The sequence below is a fragment of the Mesoplodon densirostris genome, chromosome 18, assembly GCF_025265405.1.
Source record: "Mesoplodon densirostris isolate mMesDen1 chromosome 18, mMesDen1 primary haplotype, whole genome shotgun sequence".
Taxonomy (NCBI): Eukaryota; Metazoa; Chordata; class Mammalia; order Artiodactyla; family Ziphiidae; genus Mesoplodon; species Mesoplodon densirostris.
This window is the reverse complement of record NC_082678.1, coordinates 13102369-13118493: the sequence shown is the minus strand read 5'-3', so window position 1 is coordinate 13118493 and position 16125 is coordinate 13102369. Positions and strand designations below refer to the sequence as shown.

General features: G+C 54.0%; 1 protein-coding gene across 3 annotated transcripts in view; it reads right to left on the bottom strand.

The window, feature by feature from the left end:
• The window catches only part of B3GNTL1 (UDP-GlcNAc:betaGal beta-1,3-N-acetylglucosaminyltransferase like 1), a 117628-nt gene that overhangs the window by 23024 nt on the left and 78479 nt on the right, over nt 1-16125 (bottom strand). For all 3 annotated transcript variants that reach the window (XM_060081512.1, XM_060081513.1, XM_060081514.1), the window contains one exon: nt 2747-2842. In XM_060081512.1, coding sequence (XP_059937495.1) covers nt 2747-2842 — 96 coding nt within the window. The remainder of the gene's footprint in view (nt 1-2746; nt 2843-16125) is intronic.

Here is a 16125-nt window from a genome sequence, read left to right as displayed (position 1 = left end):
ACGGGCGGCTGGGGACTCAGCACGCGGGGTTGCCTTCTGACGAGAGCGGAAATCACGCAACAAAATAGGAGGAGAAAGGAAAGAGGGAACAGGGTGATCTACTGGCTGCTGTTCAGGCAACAGGGGGGAGTCAAAATACCTTCAAAAACCGAAAAAAAAAGCCAACCAGGAAAGGTTTAAGCAGAGCACTTGGGACCAAGGGTATTTAAAGAGAGAGAAATACAAAGACGACAAAATACAGACCTTCTTTAGCACCAAGAGAGGTTTTCAATGCACAAGAGAAGGTGCCAACTTCTGGCTCTGGGTGGCTGAGTGGCCAACCTCTATGGCATCTGAGAGCCCCATGCCCAGAGTGGGAAGCCCCGGGGCAGGGAGATAAAACCCACAAAACAGGGGTGGAAGCCCCAGCCTCACTGCTCTGGATAGAATCTGGGACGAACACAAGTGGGAGTGAGAGGAAATCCTAGAACGCTGAGACCCAGGATGGGAGAAAATACCCACAAGCAAGTATCTGACCAAGAACACCAACAACTCAACAATAAGAAGACACCCGACTTAAAACTGGGCAGGGGCTTCCCTGGTGGCGCAGTGGTTGAGAGTCCGCCTGCCGATGCGGGGGACGCGGGTTCGTGCCCCGGTCCGGGGGGAATCCCACGTGCCGCGGAGCGGCTGGGCACGTGAGCCATGGCCGCTGAGCCTGCGCGTCTGGAGCCTGTGCTCCGCAGCGGGGGAGGCCACAGCGGTGAACCGCAAAAAAAAAAAAAAAAGAAAAGAAAAAACTGGGCAAAAGGGGGCTTCCCTGGTGGCGCAGTGGTTGGGAGTCCGCCTGCCGATGCAGGGGATACGGGTTCGTGCCCCGGTCCGGGAAGATCCCACATGCCGCGGAGCAGCTGAGCCTGTGAGCCATGGCCACTGAGCCTGTGCGTCCGGAGCCTGTGCTCTGCAACGGGAGAGGCCACAACACTGAGAGGCCCACGTACCGCAAAGAAACAACAACAACAACAAACTGGGCAAAAGATCTGGACGCTTCATAAAATAACATACAAGTAGCCAATCGGTGCATGAAAAATTGCTCAACGTCATAAGTCATCTCAGAAATGCAAATTAAAATACAACAAGAAACTACAGAACTGCAATTAGAATGGCTAAAATGCAAAGGAGCCTGGGGTACACCCTCTGGAGAGGGGGAGACAGCTCATAACTCACACAGCGACTCCGAGCCTGGGGATCTTTCCAAAAGATGCAAAAGCACTTCTGCAAAGTGTCTGCTGTGCTGGGTGGTGACCCCCCTACAGGCCGTTCCCCCTCCAGGAGGGACTTTCTCACCCAGGCCAGACCGGCCCTCAGAAGAGCCCTGTTCTGAACCAACACCATTTTTGTCACTTTCCTTTTTGTTTAAGAGCCTGAAACGGTTGCCTCCTGGGGACATCCAGACCCCTCAGCTGGATGCTGTCCTACGCCTGATGGCGCCCTCCTCCAAATCTCCGACTCCCCTCCCCCACCTTGCCTCTGTGAGTGCATTTTCCCAATTTAAAACCTGTGCACCTTGCAGGTTCCAGCTCGTGGCCGCTGTGTCCACGACCGCTCAGCCACCCTCACCCCCGAGTCTCGCCACCATCCTGCTCTGCGTCCTTTAGCACTGCGACTGTCCCGGCTGCTTCGGTTCCCTGCCCTTCTCTCTATGGGCAAGAACTGCAGCCTCTTGGGCCTGGAGAATCAGCTGAGGACCAGTCCCCAAACCTAAGTCCAGCCCTCAGGGCACTATGCTCCCCTCGAGCCCCTGGTTTGTAAACCTGAGACCAGCACTGCTCCTGGTGGGCACGTCTGGGCGGCCATGAGGGACCGTCCAGCCAGGGTTCTGTGCAGGGGGCAGTGGGGGAGCCAGCCTCTCCCTCCAAAATGAGACTGTGTGCGTGACGGGCAGGGGGGTGGGCAGAGGAATGCCGGGTAGGATCAGGGAGGGGGTTGGCTCCAAGCCAAGGCTCCAGTGGCCCCTGTGCAGTCAGTGAAGGTCCCCCGAAGCGGAGAGGACATTCAGAGCAGGCAGGACCGTGGCCAAGGTCCTGGGGCAGACGGTGAGCCTGGGCCTGAGTTACCCCCACCTTCCGGCCTGATGGGCCTTAACATGCCTGGCCCACCCCTTCCACCATGAGGACCAGAACTCACGATCTCAAAGCCAATTTAAGGGGGGGGCGTTAAGGGAAAATAAACTAACCCTAAGATTTACCTTCTGATTGGTGTTGGAGCGCCCACTCTTAAGACTGTCGGGGTGGGAGGGGAGCAGGTCAGCGTCGCGTCCCCATTTCTAGGCCGGAGCCCGGAGACCAGCGTGGGCCCCGCTCTGCAGGTGAGGCCCCACAGGTAGGCGCGGGTGCAGACGAAGGAGCCAGGCCAGCTTGGACCCGAACACCCCAGGGCCACCGGCCACGGGAGAACGGGGGAGCTCTTCTCCCGCTGTCGTCCATGGGTGGCAGGATGACACCGCCCACCTCCTGCGCTTTCCCACAAACAGCTCTTAAACCAGGACAAGGCAACCAAGGCCGGGCAGGTGTGAGCCAGGAGCGGGCGCACAGAAATCCCCCGCTTCCCACACAAAACAGGCCGAGCGGTGCCCCGGCCGCGCCCTGGGAGGCTCAGCACGCGTGGCCCGCGCCTGGGAAGCAGGAAGCGCTGTGAAGGCCCTCACGGGGGATGTTGGCCCAGCCCCGCCCAGCCCCGAGGAGGAATCCACGGGACCCGCACTTACCCGCCCACCTTCGTCAAATGGGCCCACATGGGAGAACCAGGCTCGGGAGCAGAACCAGGTGGGCATGATCACGGTGGGGCCGTTGGAAGTAAACACCTGGAAGCAATTAGTATGGACACAATTAAACAATTAACAGAGAAGAACAGCTCATCACACAACCCACAGGTTATTTCCCGCAAAGTCGCTCAGAAAGTGACTAAGCAAATGTGCACCTCCCTTCCCTGTTGGTACAGAGGTTCAAGGGGCTTTAGAGCCAGGTCAGTGGTGTCCAGCTCCCAAGGCTGACAGATGGGCTCAAACTCCCCCACCAGGCCCTGTTGTGCGGCTGACGCTCACCACCCAGGTTCTCAGGCGGGGGGTGTGTGTGCTCTAATCACTGCTTGAGCGAGTTAACGAAAACAAGCATCTAAAATGAAGAGGGATGACGAGGCATTGCACGTCCACCACGCGGGGCTTTGTTCACCATGTCCAGCACGACTGGTGGACAGCTGGGCTCGGGGGCTCTGCAGTCTTACTTTATTTCTACTATGTTATAAAATCTGCGCTTGCACCATTGACTCTGTGAGAACCTGGCGGACGTTCGGTCCGTCCTGGACCCGAATCACTGACAGTGAGAGGCTGTGAGCGCACTGCAGGGACAGGGAGCCAGAGGCCGGAAGCTGAGCTGGAACAGAGCAGGATGGACAGACCCGCGTCCCTCTGTGCCTGGGACGTTGCTTCTGTATTTGGACGTGGCTTGTGAACGTCCAGCAGCAAACGGTCACTCAGGACAGGTCGCCCCTCGCATGCAGCCCACACCCGCCAAGCTCGCTCAGCCCTGAGCAAGCATCTCTTCAGCACTTTTGCTTCAAGATGATTCCACCACCAGCTCACTCGGCGCCCCAAGTGGCTTCTGCGTCTGAGCCACAGGTGTGACCTGAGCCTGAGTTTTGCCGTGAGCGAATGCAACCTCGATCACACAGGTCACTGGGCTTCTTTTAAAGCTGGGGAACATTAATGAGGGTGAGGTCCAAACATTTATCACCATGTTACACAAAACAAAGCCGGGTTGTAGTGATTACACAAATATGTACACATGTGCTAAAACTCACAAAACTGTACAAGAGCTCGTTTTACTTTAATTTTTCTTAAACATTTTTTATTTAAATGGTTTTTCCAGGCTTAATGATGCCTCGGAGGGGACATCTGTGTAAAAAAAATCAGAGGCACACACATTCCTAACCACATAGATGCATATAGACATATGCACAGACACACCCCCCCACACAGAGACACATGGACACACAGACACACACACACAGAGCAGCTGGCCACCTCTCCAGGCCGTCACACTGTCCAATGTGAAGACTGACCAGAGGAGACAGGGCTGCCAAGGGGATACCAGCTTTGCAGCTGCCTCTGTGCACTGGGGCCTCCAGAGCAGTGAGCCCCGAAGGGCCCCCCAGAAGTCCCCGCCTCTCGAGTTCTCTGCTCACTCTGGAGCCTCACCGACCACAAATGTGGGGAAACACATTTGTGGAATTTTTTCTCTGGCGACACAGGGAAGAAACGAGGCCGGAGTGGTGACAAGGACATTGGTGATTGACGTGGGCGCTGCTCGAAGGCACAGTGGGGTCCCTCACACCCCTCCGTGAGGCTAGGAAGTGGAGCAGCTACCTACATGCGGGTTCCGAGTTTTAAATGTGGTTTCCAGCAAGACAGAACTTGTGAGGGTCTTAACAACCCTTCTAGAAATTTGCCAGTCATCAGTTCTAGTCACCGTTTACACTGAATTATGTGTACATGAACGAATCCCATGTTTTAACCTGGTGTGTGAAGTGTAGCGTGTAGGGGGCCCAGCGGGCAGTGAGTCCCTCGGCCGCCCTCTGTACACAGGTGCCGCTCTCTGTCCGCTCGAGGCTGCCACTGGGTCCCCCTTCCTCATCCTGCGGCAGAGCAAGGGGCCCAGGCTCTGTCCAGACTGGCCACCGACCAGCTGGCCGGGGGACGCCGTGGAGCCCTCGGGAGAAAGTGGCCTGGGCTTAATGAGCGTATCCTGCCTCTAAAATCCCAGCGACTCATTACAAGAAATCTTGACCAAAACTGTCTTAGAAGAAAACCAACCTTTCTTCCACGAATGGCCCGTTTGGGTCGCTCACTGCACTCACATCACATGTCCAAGTGGCCAGGTCAGACCTCCTGTCCCCCACATGTGAAACATGGCCAGACCCCAGAGCGTCAGGCAGGTCAGCAGGACTCCAGGGCCAGTTCCCTGGCATGGTCACGATTCTGCCTCCACTGCCCCACGGGCTCAGGCCAGTCCAGCCAGCCCACCGAGGGGCCGAGAGCGGCTCCTGGCTTCTCTGGGATTTGCCCTGCCGGCAGCCACTACCCCTGGCCTGGGCCACGGAGGTTCTGCCAACAGCTAGAGACCAGAACACAGGGCTCTCTCCCTTGACACTCAGGGGGCATGAAGGATCTGGGTACCAGGCTCCCTTTCCTCCCCTCGGCTGCACTGCCCGCTCTGACGTCTGGGTCAGGGTCCGAGGCAGGGAGGGAGAAGGACGGCAGCCCCCAGGAGGGAAGGGGTCCCCAGGGAGCTCCAAACACCCTGCCTCTCTTGGCCCCAGGCTCCGGGCACAGAGCCTTCAACCACGACAAGCCCCTTGCACACGCACACACACAGACACACACACCCCACTCCCACTGCCCTGGGCAGGCGGCCCCGAGGGCTAGCCCACCACCCGCGAGAGGGATGAGCGGGAATTGAAGGCCCCGGGTACCTAAGTCGGTTCACTTCCACTCTGATCCGGGGCACAGGGCAGGGGATGCCCACGCCCTCCTCAGCCCAGCACACGAGCTCCCACACCCAGCGCGCTGCAGCCTCAGAGGGCGGGGGCGGCTCGGGCAAGGCCCCCAGAAGAGGGCTGAGGTCCCCAGGCGGGGCTGGCTACAGCCCCCCACACCCCCACCCCCATCCACGCCTGCGAGCACGGGCGCCTTGTCTGGCTGCGTTGGCTTCATCACGTGACCACCGTGTGCTCCTACCACCCACTGATTCTAACCACCGACACACACTCTCAGCCCCCAGGCCTCCGAGCCGAATGTTTGGTTAATACACACGGGCTCGGCTCACCTGTGAGGCTTCATTCTGCCGGCGCTGCTGAGATGGACACCGCGGGTGGCGGCTCACGCCACGGCTCAGGGTCCGGTCTGGCCTGCAGGCGGCCTTCTCCCCACGTCCCACGCGGCAGCGAGAACCAGCGTCTGTGCTGCGCAGCTCATCACGGGGCCCCACCCTCACGGCCTCAGCTGACCCTAGTGATTCTCAAAGGCCCCACCTCCCAATCCCATCACACTGTGGGGGCAGGGCTTCGATACAGGAATGGGGGACACAGACACTCAGTGACCTCCAGCTTTGCTCCGCCCTGACCCCCAGTGTTAGGTGATCCAGAGCCCTGCTCCACGGACCCTCCCACCCAGAAGCCCATCAGCACTGACCACTCATTCCTAATCGCCCCCAAGCTCCAGACCACAGACGTGGCTGCCCACTGACATCTCCTCTTGGTTGTGTAAAGGGCGACTCAAATGACTTTCTTACAGCTTTGTTGACTATGATTGACATGCAATACACGGTACATATTTAAAGTGTGATGAACGTGACCAGCGTACAAACCCCTGAACCAGCCCCCTCCCCAGCTTCCTCATGCCCCTGTCTGTCCCCCTTGGCGAGCTCCCTATCTCCCTCCCCAGGCAGTTGCTGATTTGCTTTTTTTTTTTTTTTTTTTTGGCCAAGTGGCTTGCAGGATCTTAGTTCCCCAACGAGGGATCGAACCCAGGCCCTTGGCAGTGAGAGTGCAGTCCTAACCACTGGACCACCAGGAAATTCCCTGATTTGCTTTCTATCACAAATAAGTTAGCTTGCATTTTCCAGAATTTCACATAAATAGAGTCACGCAGTAGTGCTCTTTTCTGGTTTCCCACACTCAGTACCACCTGTTCGCTCAAAACTGCAGCTGTTTTTCCATTCGCCTATTAGTGAATGCAGGCTGCTCCCAGTTTGTGTTGCGGGCATCTGTGTGTAAGCCTCTGGGCGGAGAGGCTTCCATTTCTCGCAGGTAAACAGCCAGGAGGGGGTGGCTGGATAAGGCAGTTGTATGGTGAGCTTTCAAAAAAAATTGCTGAATTGTTTTCCACAGTGGTTGGCTCATCTGCATTCCCACCAGCAGTGTGTGAGTTCCCACTGCTCCACAACCTTGCAAACACTTGGGATGGCCAGGCTTTATATTCTAGACGTGCTAATAGGTGTGCTGCGGTATCTCATCGTGGACTTAACATTTTTCTAATGGTTAATGATGCTGAACTAATTTACCATCCATATACCTTATTTGATGAAGCATCTATTCAAATCATTGGCCCATTTTTTATTGGGATGTTTGTTTTCTTATCACTGAGTCTTGAGAGTCCTACAGAGGTCTGGGCACAAGTCCTTTATCATATATTATTTGTAAATAATTTCTCCCCTGGCCTGTCTTTTCATTTTCTTAACAATGTCTTTCGGGACTTCCCTGGTGGCGCAGTGGTTAAGAATCCGCCTGCCAACACAGGCGATACAGGTTCAAGCCCTGGTCCAGGATGATCCCACACGCCGTGGAGCAACTAAGCCCGTGCACCACAACTACTGAGCCTGTGCTCTAGAGCCCACGAGCCACAACTACTGAGCCCACATGCCAGAACTACTGAAGCCTGTGCACCTAGAGCCCATGCTCCGCAACAAGAGAAGCCACCGCAATGAGAAGCCCACGCACCACAACAAAGAGTAGCCCCTGCTCTCCACAACTAGAGAAAGCTCACGCGCAGCAGAGAAGACCCAATGCAGCCAAAAATAAATAATTAATTAAAGAACAAAACCAAAGAATGTCTTTCAAAGAAGTTTGTAAATTTTTTTTGATAGGTAAGAAGTGAATTTATTTAGAGAGAAACACCCCACAGACAGACTGTGGGCCATCTCAGAAGGTGAGAAAGGCACCAGGGTCTGGGGTTGTCAGTTTTTATAGGGGTGGGTAATTTCATAGGCTAATGAGTGGGAGGAGTATTCCAGCTATTTCAGGAAGGGGTGGGGATTTCCAGGAATTGGGCCACTGCCCACTTTTTGATCCTTATGGTCAGTCTTGGAACTGTCATGACGCCTGTGGGTGTGTCATTTAGCTGGCTGATATGTTACAGTGAGTGTATACTGAGGTTCGAGGTCTAGTGGACGTCAACTTGTCGGCCATCTTGGACCCATTGGGTTCTGATCAGTTTATGTCACGTCCTCGGGCTGTGTCATTCTTTCCGAGATTGTGCCCTGCCCCCTTCCCTCCTGTTTCATTCCCCACTCAGAGATTTTACCCCCATATTCTTTACGGAAAGCAGAAGGGTGATGGTAAGGAGTTTGTAATGTTGATGAAGTCCAATTTATCCATTTTTTTCTCTTATGAATTGTGATTTTGGTATCTTATCTGAGAACTTTTTTGCCTAACCCAAGGTTGCAAAGATATTTTTCTGTTTTCCTCTAGAAGTTTTATAGTTTTAAGTTCTACATTTAGTTCTAGGATCCATTTTGAGTTAACTTTCATATACGGTGTGAGGTTTTAAAGTTCAATTTTATCGCATAAAGATATCCAAATTTTTCATCTGTTCAAAGAGTATGCTCTTTCTCCACTGAACTGCATTTGCACTTTTATAAAAAAATCAGTTGTCCGTGTACACACGGGTCAATTCTGGACTCTAGCCTGTTTCTTTGATCTATTTGTCTATCTTTATGCCAACACATATTGTCTGGATTAGCCTTGAAGTCAGGTAGTGCTGGTCCTCTAACTTTGTTCTTTTTCAGGTGAACTTTGGCTATTCTAAAGCCTTTGTATTTCCAACAAATTTTAGAATGAGTTTGTCAATTTCTATTAAAAAAAAAAACCCTGCTGTGATATCGACGGGGACCATGATGAACATACAGATCAATCTGGGGAGGATGGACATCTCAACACTGAGTCCTCTAACCCATGAGCACTGTGTATCTCCCATTCACTTAGGTCTTATTTAATTTCTTGCAGTAATTGTACTAGTTTTCTGTGGTTGCTGTCGCAAACTACCACACACTTAGTGACTTAAAACAATAGTAGTTTATTTTCGTACAGTCTGGAGGGCAGAAGCTCTAAATGAGTCTCGCAGCGTGAAACTGGGGTGTCAGCAGGGCCTCCTCCACTCAGAGGCAGGGGGACCATCGTTCCTCACCTGGTCCAGCTTCTGGAGGCTGCCAGCATCCCTCGCCCTCCCTGGTTCACAGTCCCTCTCCTGTCTTCACAGCCAGCAGCTTGGTGCCGCCTCGTCTTTCTGGGTCAAATCTCCTTTGTCCCCTCTTATAAGGACACTTAGGACGGCATTTAGGTCCCACCTGGGTAACCCAGGACAATCTCCCTGTCTCAAAGTCCTCAATCACATCTGCAAAGACCCTTTTTCCATTTAAGGTAACATTTCCAGTGTGCCCATCCCTCCCCCAAATGTTTGCAAACGTTTTTGGTGGTTACACCTGGGTGGGGTGGGGTGGGGTGGGGTTGGGGGATGGGAGGAATACTCCTGGTATCTAGTTGGGAAGGGAAATGAAACTTTAACTGTGATGAAACACACTACACCCTCAAGACGCTACAATTAAAAAGACTGACAACACCAAGTGAAAATCGTACACACTGCAGGAGGGACGGTGAGACAGAACCACTTTGCAAAGCAGCTGAGCAGATGCTCAGACTCTCCGCACGACCAGCCACTCCGCTCCCGGGCACACGCCACACAAAACTTGTCCACGAATGTTCCAAGCAGCTTTTTGCGCAACAGACAAAAACTGTTTGAACCCAAACCTTCATCAACAACGCATGGCCGGACACTGAGGTGCAGCCGCAATGGACGCGCCCCAGCAAACAGATAAGCTGCTGATATGCACGCAACTCAGGTGAACGTCAGGGAAGAGCAGCCACCACAATTTCATCAATTTCATTTGTGTGGAATCCTAAAAATGTGAATTCTAATCACTGGCGACAGAGATCAGGTCAGTGGTGCCTGTGGCTGAGGTGCAAAGATACAAACTTAAAAAATCTTTAACAAAATCTTTGCTGCCACCAAGGAAGCTGCCAGCACAAGTGTCCTGAAGCCATCAGTGCAGTTCTGAGACGCGTGACTCCCAGCATCCCAGCATCTGGGTATTTGGGGGGCGGCGGGGGGCGTCCTGGAGGGTCCGGGAAACCAGGCCTACTGCCGACAAATGCCACAGAAGGGCCCCTGAGGCCCTCTGAACTCAGCATTTTCTAGCAAATACAAAACATCAGTCCCAAGAAACGTGCTCCATAACTTCCCCTGACTGTCAGAAAAAAGCTGATTTCACACTGTTATTTGGAAACCATTACAAAGCAAAACTGAGCTTCCTGTTTTCAATGCTTACTTGCCAAAACCCCAGATGTGCTTTCTGGCGAGTGACTCTGCAGCTGCACACCTGATTTCCAGCTGTTTCCCCCGGTTGTGGGACTGACCAGAGAAAACAGACCCAGTCCCCAGGCACACAGGCGCATGAAATGAGGCTGTGAGTGTAAAATGCACATCAGATTTTGAAGACTTATGAAAAAAAGAACGTAAAGTATCTCGTTGATATTTTCATATTGATCACATGTGGAAAGGATAATAGTTTGTATATATTAGATTAAATAAAATATTATAATTAAATTCATCTGCTTTTTTTTTACCTTTTCAGCATTAACTATTAAAATTTTTTAAAATTATATTTTGGCTTGCATTTGTGGCTCATGTCATATTTCTTTTTTTTTTAAATTCAAGTATAGTTGATCCACAATGTTGTGTCAATTTCTGCTGTATCATATCATATTTCTAAGTATCTGTCCCCAAGCAATTCAATCTGTTCTTTAGTGGTACAGACCCATGAAGCAGGAGGAAATGCACAGAAATGGCAAAGGCTAGTTCAGACAACGGGCAGCTCCGGCGAGAAGGAAGGGGTTTAGTCAGCGAAGAGCCAGGCCTTCACCGGAACTGGCTGAGGGTCGGGCCTTGGGTGGGTGTGGACTCCGTGAGCACAAGCCCGCCCTCCTGCACTGCTTATTGCTTTGTCAGGACCTCCAATACTTGGAAATTAAAACAACGTACCTCTAAATTTCCACGGGTCGAAGAGAAAAAAACACAAGAAACTCAGAAAAGATTTTAGGCCAAAAAGAAAGGAACAACACATCAAAATCGTGGAATGCAGCCAGAACAATATTTAGAGAAAATTTTATAGTTTGAAATGCTTATATTAGAAAAGAAGGTCTCAAACCAAAGATCTAAGCTTCTACCTTGAGAGGAAAAGAGCAAAGTAAATTCAAAGTAAACAGAAGAAAGGACATAATAGATACAAGAGCAGAAATCCATGAAATAGAAAATGAACAATCAAGAATAACCAACAGCTTATTCTTCAAAAAACAAAAACCCCAATAATATTGACAAATCTCTAACTTACATATGATCAAAATAAAAGATAAAAGACACAAATGATCAGTATGAGGAATAAAAGAACCTAAGTCACTATAAAACCTACAGACATTAATAGCATAGTAAAGGAACATTATTAAGTTTATGCCAATAAATTCAATGACCAGATAAAATGGACAAATTCTCAGCTGCTCCAGCCAAGCAGACCAGGTGCCTGATTTGGGGGAAAGGCACCACAGATACTCCCAGCCCTGGTCCCCAGCCCACCACAAGCCCAAGAGACTCACCTGCCCACTTAATCCACAAACCGTTACCAATGACAAGTTGTTCTAAGCCGTAAGTTTGGAGTCGCTGGTTAAGCAGCAGTACATAAGCAGAACCAACGTAAGTGTGTGTTGGGTGGCCTAAGTGGTGGAAATACCACGACCAGAAGGTAAGAGAAGTCAGAAGTGCCACCGGCAGCCCTGCCCCGTCCAGGGCTGGTGTGGAGGGAGGGGAGGAAGAGGGTCACCCCCAGAGCTGGGTAGTGGGGCATAGCACTCAGGGCCGGAGTCCTCTGTAGCTGCCGTTGGGCACCCACTACGTCCCCAGAAAGGACACAGGGCTGGAGGTGCCTAGGGCCCCACGAACCCCACATCCAGAACGAGGGCTCCTGCAGAGCAGCTGTCAGCCGAGCAGCAAAGGTTTGGGCCTGTTTCCTCCAGTTTTGTGGCTGAGCCATCATAGCGGCGGGACCTGGAGAGCCCTCCACTGGTCAGGCGTGTTGTTCATGGGCTGCACGCTGGCCCCAAAGGGACAGTCCCCGAGGCCCAGAACAGGCCTCCCCCATCCTGCCAGCTCCGGCGCCTGCGTGCACATCGCTCACTTTGCTGTGTTCTCCGTAGCGTCTCTCCCCACAAGGAGGGGCCTGTGCACCTTCTCATCTGACCTTCAGACTGAACCCAGGGAAACCTCCACGTCCTGGAAACGTTTTCCACTTTCAGTTCCAGCGCTGGGCTGATGGAAGGAATCATTCGAAGTTCCAGAGAGATTTGCCAGCAGCTCTTTCAGAAAAGGCACCAAGGCTTCCAGCCTGTGAATATTCAACACCTGTTGAGGACGCTGTCGGGAAGTGTTCTCACCTGTGGCTCGTTCAAGGAACCCAAGTGTCAGGCCTACACAGACGCACACTTGGTAAAATAAATGTTTGTTATGAAACAGCACGTTGGCCTGCAATGGTCCTCCATCCCGTAGGCCTTGGCAGGAAAGGCCCCAGAAGGGCACTCAGGCTGTCTGAATCACTGAACTTTCTGGAAGTACTGCAGGACAGAGGATCACGGGCTCGGGCACCCCTTTACTCACAAGCCATCACACGAGAACTGGTTACACATGGCCCAGGGAAGCCGTCAGCTTCATCAACCCTTCTCGCCCACGCTTATGCATCATCATTTTATTTCACTGAGTCGTTCCAGCACCAGGAACGAGGCCCACCTGCTCTTTCTGAGTCTATGGAGGAAATGGACGGAGGGTAGATTTAATGCTTTAATACGATACTCTTCTCTGGAAGAAAAAGATGGCTGCCAGGGTTTGGAATCTTGCTCCCAAATGAACTGAATAATATACATTAATAATATTTCAGACAGACCTTAGAATCCCAAATCCTAATCAGAGAGACCAGGAAGAGAAGGCCCACGTCCATTCCCGGATATGCAGTCAGTGTGTCCCCCCGGGACTAAAGCACTAAAAAGTAACTTGTTAAGTGGGATTAAGAAAGAAAACACTACAGCCTACAACGGGCAGGCTACAGCATTGGGCACAATTTTTAAAATACTTTGGGGACTTCCCTGGCGGCGCAGTGGTTAAGACTCTGGCTCTCAATGCAGGGGGCCTGGGTTCAATCCCTGGTCAGGGAACTAGATCCCACACGCATGCCGCAACTAAGAGTTCACATGCCACAACTAAGGAGCTGGCGAGCCACAATTAAAGAGCCCACGAGCCACAACTAAGGAGCCCGCCTGCCACAACTAAGACCTGGTGCAACCAAATAAAGAAAAAAAGAAAACAAAACAAAATATTTTGAGTAGAAAATCAACACTGACTTGACATAAAAGTCAAGTCTGGGAACGAAATGCAGAACACTCAGGCTCCCCCCTAAACTGAGAGAGAAACCAAGGGTTTACAGCAGGTTTAGAAGCAGCTTCATGTCCCGAGAACCACACATGGTGCCGTGTCGACCACGACACCCCACGTGTCCTCACACCTCTCCACGCTCTGCGGCCTCTCGGCCTCATGATGTCCCCCCAAGGGGTGGGGGCTCTGCCAGCCCGCCTCCTGCATGGATGACACAGAGCACATGCGTGCCACCCACACAGGCGATGCAGGACGAGGACGCCTTGGCCAAGAGCTCCACGTGGGCAGTTCTGCCCACAGGACGCTGGGCTGCAGGGCCAGCATTTTAGCTCACACACATCCACACTCATCCCACGTGGATGGAGCCCAATTTACATTTGGTAAATGTAAAATCCTGGTTCCAGAAACATCTGCTGAGCCACTTACGACGTTGACGCAGCCGGTGGTGGAGGAAAGGTTTTGGCGGCTTGACTGGTTTTCACTGGCAGGTGAGGGTCTGGCCTGGCGACCTGCAGGCACACACCGCCCAGGCCAGCTGCTGACCTGCCCAGGTGGTGGGACCTGAGGGGGTGCTCACAGCGGGTTCCAGCTGCTGCAGGACAACCCCTTCATTTTGCTCCCAACTTGGGGGTGGATTTGGGACGGGCAGCATCCATGTGGCTCCCTCGCCTGCTGAGCGGCCAGTGCTGGCCCTGAGAACCACCTCTCGGATCTCCTGGGGCCTAGTGCTGCCGTCTAGGCCCAGCAGTCCAGCCCACGTCTGGGCCAGGAGGCGCCTCTGGCCCAGGGCCCATCCCCTCTTCGCGTCGGAAGCTCCAAGTCACCCCACGAGGAGGCTGGTGTGCCCAGCAGCACCCGAACTCCTAGCTGTTTGCACTTCCATGGCTGGGTGGGGCGTGTCTGTCCTGTTTTCCCCTCTAACCACGGTGCCCAGCGGGGTCCCGCTCGCCACAGGGCTCAGCGAGTGTCCAGTGGGTGATCGGGTGAGCGCCAGAGAGTGGGACCCACCTGAGGGAATCAGGCCTGTGTGTGTGCTCTGCTCACATGCGGGCAGGTACACATGGCCGGGAGCGTCCACTGTGATGCGAAAGCAGTGGGTGGACACTCTGTGAGGGGCTGACTGCACCAAGAGAGCCCCGAGTGCACAGGCAGAGGTGGACGCAGCGTCCTGGGCGGGATGCACACACTCGTTTCAACTGGAGTCCCCAGGGAGGGGCAGCCCAGTGCCTGTCAGTTGTGCCTCGCCATCCCACCCTTGGCTCCGCAGGCACTGGGCCCCCAGAGACCACGTGACGAGGTCACAAGGAGTCGGAGGTCCCACAGACCTCTCTAGGTCAGACTCAGCTGTGGGATGCTAGAGGTCAGAGGTCAGAGCATCGCACACTGACCCACCCGTAGGGGTGGGAGGCCTGGGAGAGTCTCCGGGCCAGCCAGAGGGGCGGGGTCCGCAGGGGGACGTGGCCTGCACGAAGGCTGTGAAAAGGCCCTAAACCTGGGGACGACGGGCAGCAGCCAGGACCCCCAGGCGCCCGCTGTCCGTGCGTACGAGAGGAAGGCGGGGCCCAGCGAGGGGGCGGCAGCACGGCCACACCTCCTGCCTCTCCCGGCTCTGCCTGTAGGGGCCCCACGTGTGCCGGCCGGGCCCTCAGCGGGAGGATGCTGGGGGACGTGGGCCTCCGCCGCCCTGCAGACCACGGGCTGTCGCCACCCTACACCGGCACCGCCAGGAGGTTCCGCGCTGCCCTGACGGCCGCCCCTCCTCAGCCTGACGGCTCACGTGACGACCGCATTCTTGGGAGGACTTGACGTGGGCACAACCCAGCACCTGAAACAGCTCTTTAACTTGGCAGATGCCAGGGATCCCGCGGCAGCAGTAGGCGCACTGAGCCGGGTGGACCCCGACTCCCAGCCTCCGTGTGACGGGTGCCAAGGGCACTGCTTTCCCTGAAGCCGGCTCAGTGCTTAGCGCCCCCGTGGCCCAGCTGGCTGCCAGCCACCCAACACTGAGTCAATGATAACGATAAAAAGACAATGTCAGGAAAAGCCCTCCTGTCATTATTTGAGGAAATTATTAAACTAACTCCAGGGAAAAATGATCCTTTTCATTACATTAAGCTCAAGCTGCACCTACCCTTGGGGAACTGCCCTCAGGGGGATAGGAGCCCCTCCTCTAGAAATGCCAGGGTTCCACCATGTCCCTGGGGGCGGCAAAGCTGGTGAACCTCTGATGTGGGGGAACAGAAGTGCCATCCCTCCAGCTGGGTGTGTGGGTCATGGTCCAGCATCCCCGTGGAGCCGCCTGGGGCTGGCCTTGGGCCGGCTCCTTCCCTGCCCTGTCTGCTTCCTCCACCTCCGTCCGGTCTTGAGCTCTGCTTTGGGGAACCCAACCCAAGTCATCCCTGTGTGTTACAGGCAGGAGAGGATGGGCGGGGGCACAGGGGGCTTAGCAATGACCAGGACCCGTCGGGGGAGGCTAGAGAGACATGTCTGTTCCAGGGGTGCTGCTGGCGGAGGTGGGGCACCCACACCCTGGGCGCTGAGGCCGCAGAGGGTGGTGGGTGTCAAAGATGGTGACTTTGCCCTGGACATGGTGAACTTGAGGGGGAGGTCACTCCCAGCAAGGACCTGGACAGTGGGCTCCACCCCGAGTCCTGGGCAATCTCCTTAACTTCCCCTGCTGTTTCCTCATAACAGTACTGACCTCAGGGAGGTCGGGGGCTGCACAGTCAATAGGCGAGAGGCATCTGGAACAATCACGGGCTCACGCTTTTTGATGGGCATCACCC